Below are 21049 nucleotides of genomic sequence, written 5' to 3'. Positions count from 1 at the left end.
TTTTGCCATAGATGCTATAAAGGATTCTATTTACCAGGCTTCTCGCCTTGCACGTGTGCTAGTACACATGCGTGGCACCCTTTGGCTAAAGGGTGGGTCTGCCGAAGCACCCTGAAAAAACCTACTGTCTAGTTTCCCATTTCATGGGGCACGACTATTTGGCGAGGATAAATACATCCAGACGATTTCCAGTGGGGAAAAAAGTACTTTTGCCAGTCAAAAGAAAGTATAAACTGCCTTCATAAACGTCCTTCATTTAAACTAGGTATGCACCAAAATTTCGGTCGCTGAAACATATCGGCCGAAATTGCCAAAAGAGAAAAACAACCGATAATGGAGCCGGAAATGGGGCGTGGCCTGGGCAGGGGGCGGGGCCCCCGCCCCTGGTGCCACCCATCATGAAAAGCTATAGTGCAGGAGAGCTGACTCCACCACCTGTTTGATCACAGCACGGGAACATCGCAGCTTTCATTTCAATAGCTGTGCCGTCACGTACAGCCCCTCCCCCTTGTCCGGGCACTTTGATAGACAGATCACCCGCAGGATTGGACGGATGATCTGTCAAAGTGCCCGGACAAGGGGGAGGGGCTGTACGTGGTGGTGCGCGGCCAGGAACACACAGCTATTGAACTCAAAACTGATGTTCCCGGCACTGTGATCAAACAGGCGACGGAGGTGGCTCTCCTCTCTTCCCTTCACAGGTTGGCTGCAAACGGGGGGACACTGGCTGCAACGAGCTCTTGTATCATGTGTGCAGTTTCTGACCATCTCTTGTACCACGTCCCCAGTCTCTGACCATCTCTTGTACCACGTCCCCAGTCTCTGACCATCTCCTGTACCACGTCCCCAGTCTCTGACCATCTCCTGTACCACGTCCCCAGTCTCTGACCATCTCCTGTACCACGTCCCCAGTCTCTGACCATCTCCTGTATAAAAATATTTTTTTTTAAAATATGTTTCGGTATCGGTGCTGTTTCGGTTTTCGGCCTAGTGTATTTTTCGGTATCGGTTTCGGCACCAAAAAAACCCATTCGGTGCACCCCTAATTTAAACACTTTCTCTCCTGTGCCACGCACATCTGCCTCTAGTCAGTGGCAACTGCTTCTACCATCGGATTCCAGAGGAAAATCACAGGGTCAGGCCCAGGCTGAAAGGAAGACCTGGAGCTGCAACACTACAAAGCATAATACTAATGCCACGTACACAGGATCAGATTATCCGGCGGACTTGGTCTGGCGGACAATTCGCCCGTGTGTGGGCTCCGGCGGAATTTTTTCCCAAAAGTCCGGCGGACTTAGAAAGTAGTTTTGACTCAAAAATCCGGCCGTGTGTGTGCTAGTCCGCCGGACTTTTGAAATGAACGAACTTTCCCGCACAGGGAGGAAAGTCCTTTGATTTTGAATGCGGCTCCAGGTAGCCGGGACTAGCGAAGGAGGTCAATGTTGGCGGCGAGATTGACATGCCGCTGGCCCCGTCACCTGGAATGGACTTAAAGGGGAAGCCCAAGCCGGAAAAACGCGCCCTCAACATGGGGTCCTGTGCCCTGCGGCCCCCCACCCCGAAGCACCTTGTCCCCATGTTTGAGGACAAGGGCCTCTTCCCGACAACCCTGGCCGTTGTTTTTTGGGGTCTGCGGGCGGGGTGCTTTTCGGAATCCGGGGGCCCCCGGATACCGGCCCCCCACCCCGTGCAATAAATCATTTTAAACCCTTGTGTTGTGGTTTTTTCTTTTTTTAATTTTTTTTTTTTTTTACCAGGTGAATGGGTAGGGGTACATTGTACCCCATACTTATTCACATAGGGTGGGGGGCCGGTATCTGGGGGGCCCCCTTATTAAAGGGGGCTCCCAGATTCTGATAAGCCCCCTGCCCGCAGACCCTGACAACCAACAGCCAGGGTTGTCGGGAAGAGGCGCTTGGCTAAAGCACCCTCCATGTTGAGGGCACGCGGCCTGGTACGGCTCAGGAGGGGGGGGGGGGGCGCTCGCTCATCCCCACCCCCTTTCCTGACCGGCCGTGCTGTGTGCTCGGATAAGGGTCTGATATGGACCTTGGGGGTGGGGGGGGGACTCCCACGCCGTTTTTTTTCAGCGTAGGGCTTCCCCATTAAGTCCATACCAGGTGACGGGGCCAGTGACGTGTCAATCTCGCCGCCAAAGGCGGTGACATTGACCTCTTTCGCTAGTCCCGGCTACCTGGAGCCGCATTCAAAATGAACGGACTTTCCTCCGTGTGTGGGCAAGTCCGTTCATTTTCAAAAGTACCTAGTCCGTCGAAAGTCCGGTTGTGTGTGGGCAGGTCCGCTCGTTCAAAAAGTCTGGCGGACCTCCGCTTCAAAGTCCGGCGGTTTGTCCGCCGGGCAGTCTGATCATGTGTACGCGGCATAAGACCTCTTCATGAAGAGGAGACTCCCCTTACCAAGGTGGGGGGATGACTTTTGCATTTTGCTGAAGACTGGCAGAGGGAAGCTCGGGACAGATGGACTTTCTCCACAGTGACTCTAGGATACAAAACTAGAGTTTCGGGAGTATCCACCATCTCACTTTCTGACCTCAAACGTTCCCAAGGATCCAGGGAAAAGACAATACCTGTTTTAAGCATTAGACCATTTATTGACTCAAGGGGTAATCCTACAGATCCCCACAGAAGAACAAGGTTTAGATTTCTATTCCAACCGGTTTACGGTACCAAAACTGAATAGATGTCAGGCCCATTCTGAATCTAAAAAATCTAAATCGGTTCCTAAAAATTCACTCATTTCAAATGGAGTCGATCAGGTCAGTAGTCTCCATCTTACAAGGCGGAGAACTTCTGGCGTCCATTGATATCAGGAACGCATATATGCATGTTCCTATATTTCCCGTTCACCAAAGGTGAGTTGCGATTTTTGAAGTGGAACAACGGCACTTTCAGTTCGCGGCCTTACCCTTCAGGCTAGCCACAGCACCACGGGTATTCCCAAAATACTGGCCCCACCTCTAGCCAGGTTGAGGGCATAGAGCATAAGTGTTGTCGTACCTAGACAATCTATTGTTAATAGACCAGTCAGTGACTCGCTTAAGGCAAAGTATACGCATTACAACCAGTTACCTGAGAAGTGTTCCTTTAAAACCAGTAAGTAGGCTGGATTACTTAGGCCTGATCATAGATACAGCCCAGAAAAGGGTGTTCTTGCCTCCAGCAAAGATCTGCTCCGTACAAGAGCTGCTAAGGATGGTCAGGTTGAAAACAAATCCTTCAATTTGCCTTTGCATGATGTTGTTGGGAAAGATGGTAGCTTCATTTGAAGCAGTCCCCTATGCCCAGTTCCATTCAAGATTTGTTCCAAGCAGAGGGGATTCTGTTTTGTAATAGACGATCCAAGCTTTGGACTTGCCAATGTGGCTGTCCCCAAGTGTGTCTCCAAGCCTCAAGTTGGTGTTAACGAAGCCAGACTTTGCTGAAGGGGAAATCCTTTAGACCAATAATCTGAAAAGTAGTAACGACGGATGCCAGCCTCTCAGGCTGAGGAGCGGTACTAGAGGAGACGACTGTCCAGGGACAGTGGTCAAAACTCGAAAGAGCCCTGCCCATCAACATCTGAGATTCGGGCATTGTATTTAGCTCTGAAAACCTTGTCCAGTCCGGATTCAAGCCAACAATGCCATGGCTGTGGCCTGTATCAGTCAGCAAGGGGGCAACAAGAGTCTCTCAGCTCAGAGAGAGAGAGAGGTAAACCATATCCTAACTTGGGCAGAAAGGAATGTCCCACCCCTATCGGCAGTTTTCATTCCGGGAGTAGAAAATTGGCAGGCGGACTATCTAAGCAGCTATTCCCAGGGGAATTGTCTCTTCACCCCAAAGTATTTTGGGCTGTTTGCCAAAGATGGGGGACACAGGACATAGATCTTCTAGCATCCATATATAATATGAAGTTGGTCAACTTTGTGTCCAGAACAAGGGATCCACTTGCAGAACAGATGCGCTGTTAACTACGCTCCCCCCCCCCCCCCCCCCCCCCCGATTCCATTGCTGCCTCAACGATTTTGCAGGATCAAGCGGGAAAGAGACAGTAATTCTGGTAGCACCAGCATGGCCCAGAAGTTCATGTATGTAGATCGTAAAGATGAGTGGAGGTTGCTTGGCCTCTCCCACTGAGGCCAGACCTGCTATCGCAGGGGCTGATATTCCATCCTACTTTACGAGCGGTTAAATTAACGACTTGGCTATTAAAACCCACATTCTGAAGAAGCCTGGGCTTTCCAGGGCTGTTATCTCAACTTTAATCAATGCAAGGAAACCAGTTTCCAGAGCTGTATATTATAGAGTTTAGAAAGCTTACATTTCCTGGTGTGAATCCAAGGGTATGCACCCTTGGAGATATGTTGTAGGCAGAATCCTTGCCTTTCTGCAATTGGGCGTAGAGGTGAAGTTGGCCCTAAGTACTATTAAAGAGGAAGTAAACCCTGATGAGTTTACTTCCTCTTTCATTCCCTGCAAAGGCAAAGCATAATGGACTACTATGCATCACATAGTAGCCCATTATGTGTCACTTACCTGACACAGGAGCCAGCGAAGTCGCCGCTGTCCCCTGTAGTCCGCCGCATCCATCTTGTTGGTGGAGTCTTGCAGCTCCGCCGCTGTCATTCGGAGAAGCCGCGATGACATCACTCCCGCGCATGCGCACAGGAGCCGACACGCGCGGCAGCTCCGTCGCTGAGAATGCCGCGCTCAGTGCGCCTGCGCGCCGCTGTCTACGGCGCATGCGCCGTAGACAGCGGTGCCCGTTTTCGGGCAAATATCTCCTAAACCATATAGGTTTAGAAGATATTGCTTGGACATACAGGTAAGCCTTAATCTAGGCTTACCTGTAGGTCACAGTGGTTTGTAAGGGTTTACAACCACTTTAAGGGCCAAGTCTCAGCTTTATCGGTTTTATTTCAGACTGCTTGCATTCTACGCCTTCTTTAGTCCGGGGTTTTATGCAAGGGGTGATGCTGATTAATCCGCCAGTTAAATCACCTTTAACCCCTTGGGACTTGAATTTAATTTTGTCAGTGTTGCAAAAACCGCCATTTGAACTGTTACAGCATATTCCCTAAGGGCCGGTTCACACTGCAGGCGCGGCGAGGCGTCTCCGACTTGCCTCGCCGCGACCTGCGGCGACCTCAGCGGCGACTTGCAGAGGACTTCTGTATAGAAGTCAATGCAAGTCGCCCAGAAGTAGTACAGGAACCTTTTTTCTGAGTCGGAGCGACTCGAGTCGCTCCTCTCAGAACGGTTCCATTGTACAGAACGGGGGCGACTTGCGGGAGCGAGGCGAGTCGTGTCGCCTCGCATCGCCCGCTGTGTGAACCGGCCCTTAGTCCTTCTGACTAGGAAGCTGGTATTTTTGTTTGCGATATCCTCAGCAAAGAGGGTTTCAGAATTAGTTGCTCTTTCTTGTAAAGAGCCATATTTGATTATTCATGAGGACAGAGTGATGTTACACCCTCATCCAGGCTTTTTGTCAAAAGTGGTTTCAGGCTTTTATCTAAATGAAGATATTGTCCTGCCATAGTTTTTCCCAAAAACCATGTTTCAGGGAAGAAAAGTCACTAAATTATCTTGATGTAGTGAGAGCAGTGAAAATCTATTTAAAGAAAACTGCTCAGATTCGCAAGACTGATGTCTTATTTTGCAAGAGGGTCCTAAAAAAGGACAGGCAGCGTCGAAATCCACTGTTGCTAAGTGGATTCGGTAAGTTATAATTCAAACTTATGATTTAAGTGGTAATATTTACCCTATTCAAGTTAAGGCGCACTCTACCAGAGCGGTTAGTGCTTCTTGGGCAGTGCGTCACCAGGCATCCTTTGCTCAGATCTGTAAGGCTGCAACTTGGTCTTCGGTCAATACGTTCACAAAATTTTACCAAGTGGATTTAAGAAGGAATGAGGATATAGCCTTCGGTCGCAGTGTGCTGCAGGCAGCAGTGTAAGTCCTCAAGGTCTAGGGGTGCCCTACAGGTTACGTTTCCCTCCCCTTGGGTAGCATTGCTATGGGACGTCCCACTAAGTAAATACTTAAGGCTCTGTGTCCTATGATGTACGGTAAAGATAATAGGATTTTTATACCAGCCTACCTGTAAAATGCTTTTCTTGAATCCTTTTTTTTTTTTTTTTGGTTTCTTTTTTTTTTTTTTTTTACATCATAGGACACAGAGGTCCCGCCCCTCTTCTTTTATGGGGGTTTAAGTATATTGCTTGGCTACAAAAACAAAGGTACTCCTGGAAAGAAGGGTTATATAGGGGAGTCAACTTCCTGTACTGGGTGTGTAACACCTGAAGGTAGCTATAACCCACTAAATAAATACTTAAGGCTCTGTCCTATGATGTACTCCAAGAAAAGGATTTTACAGGTAAGCTGTTATAAAAATCCTATTTTACTTGCCTGAACCCAGTCTTTCCAGCGACGGTGACTAGCATATCAGCTCCAGCCAGTGTCTCGGGTCCTGATTGGCTATATTGATTGCAGCGCAGCCATTGGCTCCTGCTGCTGTCAATCAAATCCAGTGATGGGGCGGGGCCAAGTCTTGCTGTCTGTGTCAATAGACGCAGTGGCAGGACAAGGAGCGTGCCTAGAAGGAGAGCGGCTCTCCAGCGGGGCACTTGGAAGAGGAGGAGCCAGGAGTGCTGCTGAAGGACCCCAGAAGAGGAGGCTCGGGGCCACTCTGTGCAAAACCAACTGCACAGAGGAAGTATGACATGTATGTTTTTTATTTTCTTTTTTTAAAGGTTCGCTAATGGGGAGGGTGAAGCTCTACTGGGAAGAAATATGGCCACAAAGTTGGATCGGCTTTTCAACTAGTTGGGGGGTTCAGAGGGAGTGATAACTGGCAGTGAGCAGAGGGCAATAGTGGAGTCAGTAGTGATATTATATTATAGCCGTAACATTTTAATCCCGGAATGAATAAATGGACAAATCCAAAACCTAGCCTGAGAAAACATGAGAAACGTAATATGCACTCATACAACACTGAGTGGCGTATACACAAATGTCAGGAACCTAACTAACACAGTGAATGACCTGGAGCTTTTCCTTGTATCGGAAGGTAGAAGAGCGGGAGGGGTGTCGTATATGAAGGGGACGGGGTGGTGGTGGAATCCATGTGATTAGAACGCAAAAGAGAAGTAGTAAATGGGGAAATTAATAGTTGGGGCATATGTTACAGGCCTCCCAACTTGAAGGAGGAGCTGGACTTATCACAGATAGAAAGGGCAAGGAAATGTCATCATAATGGTGTACTTCAATTATACTGACTATTTAGAAGGGACAGCTCACTCAGTAAAGGACCGTCATTTCATGAATTTCTTACAGAACAACTTCATGTCTTGGTGAATTGTTTCATTATTTGTTTATTTCATTGCTAGATTTATTAATTACGAACGATCCAAGTCTGATCTCAGATGTGGCAATACGGTACAACTTGGGCTCTAGTGATCACAGGATGATCATATTTAGTGTAAATTATAGGAAAAGGAAGGCACAAGGGTAGCACAAGAACTATAAATTTCAAACAAGCAAACGTTTCTGTACTGTGTTCAATACTACAAGACCTCTATTGGGGCCAAATCTTAACAACGTTTAACAGAAGAAAAATGGGTATGCTTTAGGAACATATATTAAACAATGGTATCACACAGTGCATTTCAATGGGTAATAAATATAGAGTGAAGGTTAAGCCTGGGTGGCTAAACTGTAACGTAAAAAGTATTTTTGAAGAGAAAAAAAATACTACTACAAGGAATGCAATAACAAGTGCAAGAATGAAATCGGATAGCTAAAAAGTCTGAGAAACGCATAGCAGAGGAGAGTAAAAAAAACAATCCCAAGGAGTTTTTTTCGTTAATATTTAAAAATCTAGATCTAAGCACGTTGCCCACATAAGACGATGATGGGAGGATGGATACTGAGGACAGAGATGGAAACACTACTAAATGCTTTCTTCTGAGTTTTTTTTTTTAGAGGGAAGGGAGGGGCATATCAACTGCAACAGGATTGTTAATAACACATCACAGTGCTTACCCTTGAGGCTAACAGTCCAGAGTCGAGGAAAGACTAGATAAGCTTAACACGTATAAATTACCAGGACCAGATGGTTTACAACCGAGAGTCCTCAAAGAACTTGGTCAAGTTTTAGCTAGACCATAATTCCTAGCATTTGCAGACGGTATATGGACTGAAATTGTAGCAGCCAATTGGAGAAGAGCCAATGTGGTACCAATATTCAAAAAAGGGCAGATACATATTCCTGAAAACTATAGGCCAGTCAGCCCAACTTCAGTAGCAGGTAAATTATTGGAGGGGATTATGAGGGACTATATCCAAGAATTTGCTGAAGGAAATCGTATCATTCGTAGTAATTGGCATGAGTTTATGAAGGGTGGTTCTTGCCAGACAAATCTAACATTCTACGAAAGTAAGTGAGCTGCCATCTAGTGGGGGGGGGGGGGGACAGAGAATCTGTGGATGTGGTGTATCTGGATTTTGCAAAAGCATTTGATACAGTTCTCCATAAATGCTTAGTCTACAAGCTGAGGTCGTTGGACATGTACTATAAGGTTTGTTTTTGGATAAAAACTGGATACAGGGGTGTGTCCAAAGGGTAGTGATAAAAAATGTGTACTCGGACATGTTTGGCGTATTAAGTGGGGTACCCAAAGGCTCTGTCTTGGGACCAATTTTGTTTAATTCATAAATGATGTAGAGGATGGGATAAATCGCTCAAGCTCAGTTTTTGCCGACAACACATGCAGGACAATAACTTCACATCAGGATATATAAATTATACAGAAAGATCTGAACAAAATTGGGTGGGCAACTACATGGCAAATGAGGTTTTATGTGGAGAAATGTAAGATATTGCACTTGGGGGGCTAAAAACTTAAAAGCAAACTACTTGCTGGGGGGAGAACCTCAAGATCTGGGGGTCCTAGTAGAAGACAGACTGAGCAATAGCATGCAATGTCAAACTGCAGCTACCACAGCTGGCGGAATATCAGCATGCATAAAAAAGGGGATAAACTCCAAAAAAAAATATAATCCTGCCACTTTATAAAACTCTGGTCCAGCTTAAATATGAAAATTCTTCCTTATGTTGGAGCACTCTCATCCTAGGCGATTAGTGCCTCTTGGGTGGTGCATCATCAGGCCTTTATGACTCAGATCTGTAAGGCCGCGACTTGGTCTTTGGTTCATACGTTTATCAGAATTTATCAAATCAATATTCAGGTCATGAGGATACTGCCTTTGGGCACAGTATACTGCAGTATGAGTCCTCTAGCCTTCTGTTTTTGTCTCCCTCCCTTCAGTTGCCATTGCTATGGGACATCCCATATAGTAACTACTATGGCTCTGTGTCCCCTGATGTAAGAAAAGAAAACAGGATTTTTAAAACTGCTTACCTGTAAAATCCTTTTCTTTGATGTACATCAATGGATGCAGAGGTCCCTCCCTTCTTGGTATATACTTGTATTGCTTGACTACAAAATTGAGGACTCCCAGTAGTGGATGGGGTTATACACATCTTGCCTTAGGGGCGTGCCAGTGTCCATCACCCATCGATGGTCCATATAACCCACATAGTAACTACCATGGCTCTGTGTCCCCTGATGTACATCAAAGAAAAGCATTTTACAGGTAGGCTGTTTTAAAAATTGTTTTTCACAGAAACTCTCCATCCAATCTGACAGAGCTTGAGCTATTTTGCAAAGAAGAATGGGCAAAAATGTCACTCTAGATGTGCAAAGCTGGCAGAGATATACCTAAAGACTTGAAGCTGTAATTGCAGTGAAAGGTGGTTCTTCAAAGTATTGACTCTGTGGCGTGCATTTGTATTCAGCCCCCCTATTTTCACACATTTGTAAAACATTTTGAAAACCATTTTATTTTCCTTCCACTTCACAATTATTTGCCAGTTTGTTGGTCGATCACATAAAATCCCAACAAAATACATTTTTAATTGGAACATGACAAAATGTGAAAAATTTCAAGGGGTATTAATAATTTCTCAAGGCACTGTATGCTGTCACGTCCTCCAGATCATAGGCTATACAGTACCAGCGTTGTATACAAAACAATCTAGTATATGGTGAATATTTGATGGAACTGTGAAATCACTGTGATAACAAATACTAATAAATCCATGTGTCACTCTTCCTTCCCCACATAGACTACACACTCACTAGAGGGAATATAAACCATGCAATATACAGCCCACTTTAGTAGATCGATGGATTCAGGCAGTGTCTCCAAAATCCTCTTAGCCCAGGACTCTTATCTCTTAGGGTACACACAGCTGTTCACACTACCCAATGATACCGATAGACAAAGATAAGGTATCGTGTAGTCTTTTTAAGCTGCTTAAAAAAAAAAAAAAAAAAAAAACACAGTACCAGCCAGATACAAATAAATACAGAGGCGGCTCTAGACTTTGTGAGGCCTTAGGCAAAAATTAGACATGAGGCCCCACTCACGCCCATAAAGGGAAGAATAATTAAAGCAATAAAAATGTAATACTACATTGGAATGTACAGTGTAAAATTAACTGATGGTAATCCATCCATGGCCAGTCCTCAAGGATTCCAGTATGGTATTGGATCATATCACACCGGCGAGCTCACCCAGACCGTCCTTCCCTTTCCAAGGCTGTGCTCTGCTCTCAGCTGGGTGTGTCTTGTCAGCAGGCCACCATTTGTGAGTGGCACAAAGATAACATTGACAGCTCAAGGTGGCAGCTCTCGCCACCAGTGGCATAGCATGGGTTGTCAGCGCCTGGGGCAAGGCAAGTAATTTACGCCCCTCTAACCCATGGACTTTTAGCTCTGGTCTGGTCACATGATCCCCTGTGTCAGTCATTAGTGGCTGCAGGGGAGAGGAGAGAGCGCTTGGCAATGGATGGTAAAGCCTGGAGCGGTGACATTATGCAAATCTTTACCAGCCACTGTTGTAGAATGCTTGGGCCTGCCCTCTCCACCCTACTGGTAAAGGAGGCCATCCATCAAAGTGATATGCCAATAACAACCTTTGGAGCCTTACCACTTCCTCTGGCTAGTCTAGATCTGTATATGATAGTTTTTGGGGGCTCATGTCTCCTGAATGTTCCCCCAGGTAGGTAACAGGAATGCAACACCTATAGGGCCTTTTTTATGCCCTGAGATAGTTTGGACGGCTTAAAGGGCAAGTTCACCTTTTCCCAAAAAATTAAAAGCTGAACTAACTCTAAGTATCCTGGCCACCCCTCTGGATCTCACTGTTCATAGTGCCCATGAGACCCCAGGCTTCTGGTGTAGAGGGCAGTGGTCTTTACACAGTACATGACCCTGGAGGGGGGAGAGGACAGAGGAAAGGGGTGTAGGGAAAAGACAAAAGGAGGGGGAGAGAGAACATGGTGAGGGAATGGGGAGAAAGGGCGGGGGGCCGAGAAGGGAGAGAGGACAGAGGGAAGGGGGAGAGGAGAGAGAGAGAGAGGGGGGGACAGGATAGAGAGAGGGGGGAGAAGAGAGGACAGAGGGAGGACGAGCGGATAGAGAGAAGGTGGGAGAGGACAAAGGGGAAGGAAAGAGAGGGGGAGGGAGTCAGAAAGGGCAGAGAGAATGGGGGGGGGACAAAGAGGGAGGCAAGGGAGAGAGGAAGGAGGGGGTAGAGGAGAGTGTGGACAGGGGGAGGGAGGCAGAAAGGACAGAGGGGACGAAAATGGGGAGGGAGGAGAGAAGACATAGGGGGAATGATAAAGAGAGGGAGGGGGAGAGAGGAGGGGGGAGGGAGGAGAGGAGAGAAAGTGAGGGGTGATGGAAATGGGGGGGGGGGGGGGGGGGGGGGGGAGGGGGGATAGGAGGGTTAGAGGGCACAGGGAGGGGATAGAGGGGAGGGTAGGTAGGAGAAGAGGGGGAGGGGCTGACGTGATAATTAGGATAGGTTGGCAGTGTTGTACTGTTGGATCGTAGACAGTGGAAGACTGTCCATTAGGGGCTCATGGGTGCCGCCCTCCCTATCTATGTGCCCGGCCCCCTGATCCACATACAGGGCGCTGAAAAAATGGATTCCCATGATTAGAGCTGGAGGCTCTAATAGGCTTCAAAAAAAGGTGATGTTGGGGTGCAGAGCATTGCGCTCCAAGCCCACCCAGTTGTCCTCCCGGGCAATCAGGAAGCAGGCCATGAGACCCGTCACTCGATTGGCCGAATGAAGCTGAGATCCGATCGGCCGACAGGAGGAGGAGGGAGGAGACACTGGGGAACAGGGGGGAAGAGAAGCTCACTATATGGGGTAAGTGCGGGCCCTGACTGACTAACCTGACTAACGGGGGCGGTGGCGGGTGCCGCCCCTGAACTTGGGGGGCCCACTGTGCCATCTGCGACCTGACGGGGCTGGCGGGGGGTGGATTGTTTGCCAGCCCCCACCCCCCCAAGAAAACACCGGCCCCCACGGATTGCAGATAAAAATCAGGGTGTTCTGAGCTCCTCCTCCTGCCATCCAGACACATGTGCTCTCACCTACACTTCAAGTGGGACTTATATACCATACTTTCACCCCCAGCCCCACAATAAGTGCTCCTTCGTAGACATGCTGGAGATTGTAGTCCCATTGTCCCGCCCAGCCTCCACCTCTATCACACACAGCCCTCTACTCACTGTGCGTGTACTTCTTCCAGGGCTCTAGAGTCCCGCTATCGCTGCCCGCAGGTCCTGCTGTCTGCATCAGCAGTATGATGTGATGTGTCGGGCAGAGAAGAAAACTCTGCCTGACACGAGGCTTTGGCCGAGATGAGGCTGCAGGGGAGCAATTCAGGAACCATGGTGCCTTGTATCGGTGTCCGTCCAGCGCGGAAGGGTGGGGGGCGGATCTTTAGAGCTTTCATCTGCTGGACGGACACAGATGCAGGGCATGGTTCCTGTAATTATTCCCCCGCTGCAGCGATTCCCCCTCACTGCTCAGTGCAGGCAGGCAGCGCTGCTAGTAGTGTCCCGACTCCCGCAGCCGGCTGTGGCATCAGACCCAGGGACATCACGGGTCCACCAGCTGCCCAAGTTACGGCAGTGCTCCCCTTTCTTCAGTAGGCTAATTGTGCGGTCGCGAGGCCCCTGTGAGCGCGAGGCCTTAAGCGATCGCCTAATTTGCCTAATTAACCACTTGAGATCCGCGCTATAGCCAAATGACGGCTACAGCGCGGATCTCCTTTTCCGGGACGACGTCAATAGACGTAGTCCCGTGTACGAGCGGCCTGAGGGGCGCGCGCGGCGCGCTCTGTGATCGGCGAGTCCCATGAGACTCGCCTGATCACCGATCCGTGCAAGGGGTCGATCCCGACCCCTTATCACGTGATCAGCTGTCAGCCAATGACAGCTGATCATGTGATATAACGGAGCCGGTAATCGGCTAGTATTCCTCCTCGCGCTGACAGCGCGAGGAGAAAAAAAAGCCGATCACCGGCGCCCGTGATCGGGACATCAGTCCCGATCACAGCCAGCAATGCAAGCGACCACCTGCCCCCTGCAGTGCCATCCTGAATAAAAGTGCCCCCCCGTCAGTGCCACCCAGCAGTGCCCACAGTGCCACCCACAGTGCCCACAATCTGCCTCAAAGGTGCTGCACCCCAGTGCCGCCCATCAGTCCCATCTATCAGTGGTACCTATCAGTGCCACTTATCCGTGCCACCCATCCGTGCCGCCTTATCTGTGCCCATCAGTGCCGCCTTATCTGTGCCCATCAGTGCCGCCTTATCTGTGCCTATTAGTGCCGCCTTAACTATGCCTATCAGTGCCCACCAGTGCAGCCCATCAGTGCCCACCAATGCAGCCCATCAGTGCCCACCAATGCAGCCCATCAGTTCCGCCTAATCAGCGCACTTCAATGAAGGAGAAAAATGACCCGTTTGCAAAATTTTATAACAAACTATTAAAACATGATTTTTTTTTTTTGTCATCTTTTTTTGTTTGTTTAGCAAAAAATAAAACTCCGAGCTGTAACTAAATACCACCAAAAGAAAGCTCTATTTGTGGGAAAAAAATGATAAAAATTTCATTTGGGTACAGTGTTGTATGCCCACGCAATTGTCATTCAAAGTGCATCAGCGCTGAAAGCTGAAAATTGGTCTGGGACTGAGGGGGGTTTAAGTGCCCACTAAGCAAGTGGTTAGAGAGCCGCCTCTGAATACAAGGTAAGATGGCGCTTGTAACTCTCATGCAAACCCCACTGCAGGTAGTGCAAGGCACGGTGTAGTGACGTCGTGTCGCATCATTTTAGGTCTCTGATTTTGCTGTCTTTTTGAAACGTACACTGGCCACGCCCTTTTTTTTTTTTTTTTTTTATTCTTGCAATTTGGGCTTATTCACACTTGCTCCAAAATACTGATGCTTATCAAACGTGCCTAAAGGCATTAATGTACGTTAACAAATGTGGTTGAGCGTTTATTGAGCATTAAAAATGGGCCCTCCATAACATTTGAAGCGCGGTTGACAATCGGTTTTTGGCTTGTTAAAACTGCATCGCAAGCGCCAACAGTGGCTGGTTAAGGAGCGGGCCAGGAAGCAGACGCATCCTTAACCGATGAGTCATCGGCTGTCAGCGGGCTTCCCCCAAAGCACCTTGTTCCCATGTTGATGGGACAAGGGCCTCTTCCCCCACAACCCTGGGCCATGGTTGTGGGAGTGTGCGTGCACAGGACCCCCAGATCCCCCCCAATGTGAATGAATATGGGCTACATCACACCCCTACCCCTTTACCATAAGTCTGAGTTAACAATTTTGTCATTTTAAGTCTCAACAGCGATAAGGTGGTTTGCAACCTCCTTTCCTTCCAATGGTGGTTTCTTATATTCCTCTGAATGAGGACAATGTCCTGCCCTTTCTGCATCCATGTCCATTGAACTGCACTCCTTTGACGTGGTCAGGGCAGTTAACGTGTACCTGTCTGCCAAGGCTCCCTTTCAAAGGTCAGATTTTCTTGTTTGTGCAGTCTACCAGGGCGATTCATGCCTCTTGGGTGTTCCAACATCCGGCATCTATGTCTTAATTTTTCAAGGCAGCTACCTAATTGTCTGTGCATACCTTTACCAAACTTTACAAGGTTGATGTTTTTGCATCTTTGGATGCCTATGTTGCCCACAAAGATTTGCAGGTGGCTGTTTGATTTTCCTGGTGTCCCCTGTGGAGGTTTTTTTAGTTTGTGTGGTTGCCTGTTTCTGTGATATGGCTCCTTTGGTGTTTTCCCACCCCCTCTCTCTGAGATGCTGCTTTGGGATGTCCCAGTGGTCAAGAATGAAGAGAAGCTGTGTCAGTCAATGAATGCAAGAGAAAAGGGAATTTCTATGAAATTCCTTTCTCTGAGTTCATTGACTGACACAGCACCAACCCTTCCCTTTTTTTTTTTTTTTTTCCTGTACTGCTTTGGAACTAACTGGCTTACCTATAGCAGAGAAGGGGGTTTATGCCAGCTAGGATTGCCCATAAGCGGGGTTCTGTGTTTTTTCTGCCTAGTGTCCTGCTCCTGTAGGTGGCTCTATGAACTCAGAGGAATGTATTTTACGGTGGTTAAAAAAAATAAAAAATCTAGCATTGCATAGAAAGTATAGTTGCTTTTCATATGCAATGCACCTGTGCAGTTCCTGTAGCCATTCTGCTATCTTGGATAGAGAAGTTGCAATCCATTGAACAGCAAGCATGCTACAAGCAGCAAAGTGTGAATATTAGTCTAGGATAAGTCAAAGTGTCCCAGAGTAGATGTCAAGGGATCTACACTTGAAGAACCTGTCACAACTTATGGGTAGACCTCAGTCCAGTATAGTTTAGGTTTGGGTCAATACCATAATTGATGTATCAAGTCTCCATAAGGTTGATTACACTTGCTGCAAAAGAAGTTTTTATAAGAAAAAAAACAATTCAAGCAAACAGTTATTTAAATGTTAGTATCGCTGCTTATAGTGCAATTTTTTATTTTTACCAAAACCAACAAGCAAAAACAAAAGGAAGAAGGGAAAGGAATAGCGGGGAGGAAGGACAAAAAAAGCGGGGGGGTTAAATGCCAATGCACTGTGTTCAATTCCAGGCCTGGGATTACAAATAACAAGAATATTGCAACACATCTATCCAAATATTATGCTTTATATCATCTGACAACTTTGTCATTGGAATACTATAATATATCAAAAGAAGTTTTGATGTAAACCAATGCTATACAGAAAATGTGATGTACGATATGCCCTATGTAAAATGTGTAAGCTGATTTGAGTGAGAAAGGACTGCTTGTAAAACCCCCTCCCAGACTTCACCAGGCATAACTAACTCTTGCTCCCATTTTCTATCCACAAGGAGCTGGATGTCTCGATTTTGATAGAAATTGTAAATGAGTCTCAGAAAAAAAGCCCCTTTCATATCCTTTGGCTTAAAATTCAAATGACAGGGTATTTTTAATCGAGTAACTGATCCATTTTGAGCCAAAAAGGCATGTCTGACTGAGATGAAGGTATTATTAGAAAGCCCTCTCATCTAAAGACCATTCCACTTGCAGTTGTTAAAATTATTTAAAATATTAACACGCACAAGAAATTGTCAGAATGCCTGTCGCATAATAAAATATTTAAATGTGAAATCTTCTGGGAGGTTTCATATTCAGCCAGCAATTGTAGCTTTCCAATTTTGTCATAGATTGGATTACTCTCTAGTTTCTGATATTCATAGTTTATATCTTATTTGCAGGTTCAGGTGGTAGAGCTACAGTCAAGTATAACAGAGACTGCTAAGCTAATTGAAGAAGTTGATGATTGTATATCCAGCTTACAAATTGGTATGTGTTTCCACTTATGTTCAAGTAAATTGTAACACTGGAATTTTAAGTTTAGATGCCTTCACGTAAGTTTAGTTTAAGATGTTGTTAAAGGTGTATTCCTCCTGGAATTAATTGGCCATAGTAATGTGTAATATATTAAAAAGGAATTCAGAAAGAGGAACCATAATGTTAAGCTCTGGGGAGGGAACAAATGCCTAAATTTTTGGAATGTGACACCAAATTTGCATGAATGTTTTTCTCAATAGTAATACCCAATGCTGATTTTGTTTTAAAGTGGAAGTCCGTAATACATTTCCTTCAACGGTTTTACATCCCCCTCCATCACTGTGATCTGTCCTGGGCTGCAGTTTTCACTGGCTGGCTCAGGGTGACATCGCTCATATTGATACACAGAATCTGTGCTAGAACGTAAACTAGCTGAACTTGCACAGCTCAGTGTACATACTAAAAGAAGACTGCAAGCAGGCAGTTGGGTTAATTTTATTGCAGAAGAAATATTATTTAAACCATTATGAGAGCCTGTCTGCTGGCAGTCTTTAAAATTGAGACTTTAGGTCTTCTGTAGGTTGGATTCAAACTTGTGCGGTGTTTGCGGGTGCAGGAATTCTTCTGAAACCACCCACAGCCAAAAAGTATTAAGAATAACCTAACTTTAGAACCACTAATTATAATGTCTAATACTTTTATTTCACGTAATCTAATTCTTTAGTGTGCTTGCATATATTTTTAAAGATGTGTATTTGTTGTCCAGTCGCATGAACAGTTATAAATTAAAAAAACAATGTTTGTTCTCTTTAAAGAAACTGCCAGACTGGAGCAGGGATTCAAAAATAACTCGACAAACATCCCGGGTGGTAATGCAATGCAGTTTGGTAAGTAAATTCTAGTTTTCTGAAAAACCTGGCTGGCTTACAAAGCAACACTGTCCATTCTACCTGCACCTAAAACAACTTCTTCCTCATCTGTGAGCTTTTATTTATTGTAGCTGTGAGAGAGTGTATGTTTGAGCTAGTTTGTATACAGTAATGCAATTTTTTTGCTCACTATATTTTTTGTTTGCAGAGTTAGAAAATATGATCTCTCTGGAACAGATTGCTATCCGGTAAGACAGTTAAAAAAAAAAAAAAAAATATATATATATATATATATATATATATATATATATATACATACATAGATGCATGTATGCATTTTAGTACTTTAAAACCTGTTTCTAATGAGTGGCTACATTATCATATTCGGGATTTAGATAGTTTCTATAGATTTACATGGTTTACAAGGGGAGTAGAGAAGTGGGTGTTGTTTTTTATTTGCTTTGATCCTAAATTTTGTCCTTTTGTAATATAAAATATGACGTATTGTAATGCTTCTGTTAACTAGAAATTTTGCTCCTTTACTACTTATACTAGTCCAACAGTCGTACATGAACTAGATAGAATAATTTACTGTCTAATGATGATTTTTTCTTTAGAAAATCACTTTTGAAAAGAGGGTAAGAGCAGTTAAAACTACTAATATATTTGACTTTGTAGGGAAAAGTCACACTTGGAAAATCAAAAGGAAAAGGTCTTGACACACCTTGGTTGCTTGCAGGACGAAGCACGAGGCCTTGACAAACGTTTGCAGGAACCTTGGTAAGCATGGCCCTTTTGTTTTCTTGCATATCCTGGAATAATTCCAACCATTAATTATTTTTTTTGGATGAAGGCGAAGTTAGGCCATAAATGGGCATATTCATTGTGTGTTCTTCAACATGCCTTTTCAAAACCCAATCTGATGTGCTATTGCCATTTTTCCATATGTGCCTGCGTATGACTTAGTCAGAATATTTTCAAATATCTTCTGGAATAAATGCCGCACAAGTTAGATGGCTGTTTAAATAATAACCTTCCCTTGTTTAAAGTGGTTATAAACCTCAGACGTTAATTATGAACAAAACATATGCTTCTTCAGTGTGTACATGTCTTAATTCTGAGCACTAAGTGTCATTTCTGCCTGCTGCATCGCTCCTCTGCTATCAGCAAGAGTCATTTCTGATAAGTTTTCCTGACACCAAGAGGTAGAAGGGTGACAGGGAGGGACCGCTAGCATACAGCCGGTGATTGACCGCCTCAGCTCAGCACCTGGATGAAGTGGGAGGAGGGTTGTTGCCCATGCCCTCCAGTCAGCCCTCTGTACCGAGCTCTACAGAATTTAACTTGCTTTGCGGAAGCTTAGACAAGTTGTATAAATTCTGGACTCTGAAGGGCTGTAGAGAAGAATGTACTACAGATAAACGGGTACAACCCATTTCAAATCTCAGGTCACACATATGAGAATAGATGAATCCCTTACTATTTTTTGCTTTTCTTAATTCTTCCTCTCTGCTTATTTGGCTTTTGTTGGATATCACCTCGTTATACATGTCCATTCCACATGATATTGGGCTTAACCAGTGGCGTAGTGGTCATCACTCTTGCCTAGCAGTAAAAAGGGTCGCTGGTTCGAATCCCAACCACGACACTACCTGCCTTGAGTTTGCATGTTCTCCCTGTGCCTGCGTGGGTTTCCTCTGGGTACTCCAGTTTCCTCTCATACTCCAAAGACATGCAGGTAGGTTAATTGTCTTCTGTCCAAAATTGGCCCTAGTATATGAATGGGGACCTTGGATTGTGGGCTCCTTGAGGATAGGGACCGATGTGAGTGCAATGTACAGGGATAGGGACAATTGTAGACACACACTCAGATTGTGTGACAACGTGATCAGCTCTGACCAATCACAGCTGATCATCGCGAGAACCAGGAAGTGCTAGTAAACGGCATTCCTCGGTTCACGTTGACAGGGAGAGCCAATCAGCAGCTCTCCCTGTCAGAGAAGGGTGTCTGTGCTCATAATCAGCACATTGATTATCGGCACAGCCCCATCAGATGTGCCAATCAGTGACCTGCAGTGCCCCGATAATAAAGTCTGCCATTGCCTATCACAGTGACAATCAGTGCCTAGAATTGATAACTGTCAGTACATTCCCAATCTGTGCCATCTATTAGTGTCCCTCAATGCTGCATATCAGTGCCACCTATCGGTGCCCATCAATTCTACATATCCGTGCCGAATCATCAGAGACCATCAGTGAAGGAGAAAACAAAATGTTCTAACCAACACTTTTTTTTTTTTTTTTTAAATGTCGGTCTTTTTTAGTTTGCATAAGTATAGCAAAAAATAAACGCAGCAAAAGAAAGCTCTTTGTGGGAAGAAAATTATAAAAATGGAGTTTGGGTACAGTGTTGTATGATCGCGCAATTGTCACTCAAAGTGCGACAGCGCTGAAAATTGTCCTGGGTAGAAAGAGGCGAAAGTGCCTGGTATTCAAGTGGTTAAAGCTGTCAATTTTTTCCTTTCAAATCACTCTCAAATACATCATAAATAAGCTGGTTTACTATATATTTTTTTTGTTTTTAATATATTTTTTTTTGCCATATATGTTTATGAGAATTTGATTTTATTTTTTATTTTTTTATTCCAAAATAAACAAAAAACTTAAGTGCAGTCACAGAATACATGTAGACTCCCAACCATGTAACATCTATGGTGTACATTTCAAAGCCATATCACTTCACTACAGCCAATATCCCTACACATGGGGTGATCCCACAGATGATTATTAGGATCGATTCATAATATCTACATATCTGTACATGTGGAAACTCCACCCAGCATGTTCTAATTTAACACAACCTTTCAACATTCATGCTAACCTAACCATCCACCTGAATACTATAATAGTGTATTATGCAACAGCTACACTAACTGAACTCTTAACTAAACTAGTCGATCGTAAGACTAGAGACTATCTTTCTCAAGATACAAGGGATACATTATGCACGATAAAGGTGTTATCAGCACTGTAGCAATCTATAAGAAACCAGCGAGAAGGAAGCTAAACCTGGTACTGACAACCAAGTCTCCTAAAGTTTGTAAAATGTATTAGGTGTTTATTTCAATAAATCTGTTTTCTCAGTAGAGCATTGTTAACCTGAAGACGCCACTCCTCCATATGTGGGAGGGCTTGGAGAAAGCCATCTCGAAGCAATAGTTTTACGTGCTATGATATAATCTATTAGGTACTATAGCATCACGTGGAACTGTCTCCTCATCCAGGTCGCCTAAAAGGCATATATTAGGCTCTAGGTCTATGCGTGTTTGGTAGGCAACGTTGATTGTTTTCACTAGGCCTCACCTGTATATAACCAGTTTTGGGCACTTCCAT

The 21049-nt window shown here is 45.3% G+C and overlaps 1 protein-coding gene across 3 annotated transcripts in view; it reads left to right on the top strand.

The window, feature by feature from the left end:
* Positions 1-21049, top strand: part of KNL1 (kinetochore scaffold 1) — a 288270-nt gene that overhangs the window by 190922 nt on the left and 76299 nt on the right. For all 3 annotated transcript variants that reach the window (XR_013264900.1, XM_077464895.1, XM_077464894.1), the window contains 4 exons: positions 16712-16799; positions 17603-17674; positions 17865-17904; positions 18335-18436. Coding sequence is in view for 2 of the 3 variants with exons in the window: in XM_077464895.1 (XP_077321021.1) it covers positions 16712-16799; positions 17603-17674; positions 17865-17904; positions 18335-18436 (302 nt within the window). In the remaining variant the exon portion in view is untranslated. The remainder of the gene's footprint in view (positions 1-16711; positions 16800-17602; positions 17675-17864; positions 17905-18334; positions 18437-21049) is intronic.

The sequence above is a fragment of the Lithobates pipiens genome, unplaced genomic scaffold, assembly GCF_037356315.1.
Source record: "Lithobates pipiens isolate NorthernLeopardFrog02 unplaced genomic scaffold, aLitPip1_a1.2 Scaffold_30, whole genome shotgun sequence".
NCBI classification, from domain to species: domain Eukaryota; kingdom Metazoa; phylum Chordata; class Amphibia; order Anura; family Ranidae; genus Lithobates; species Lithobates pipiens.
This window is presented reverse-complemented; position numbering and strand designations above follow the sequence as displayed.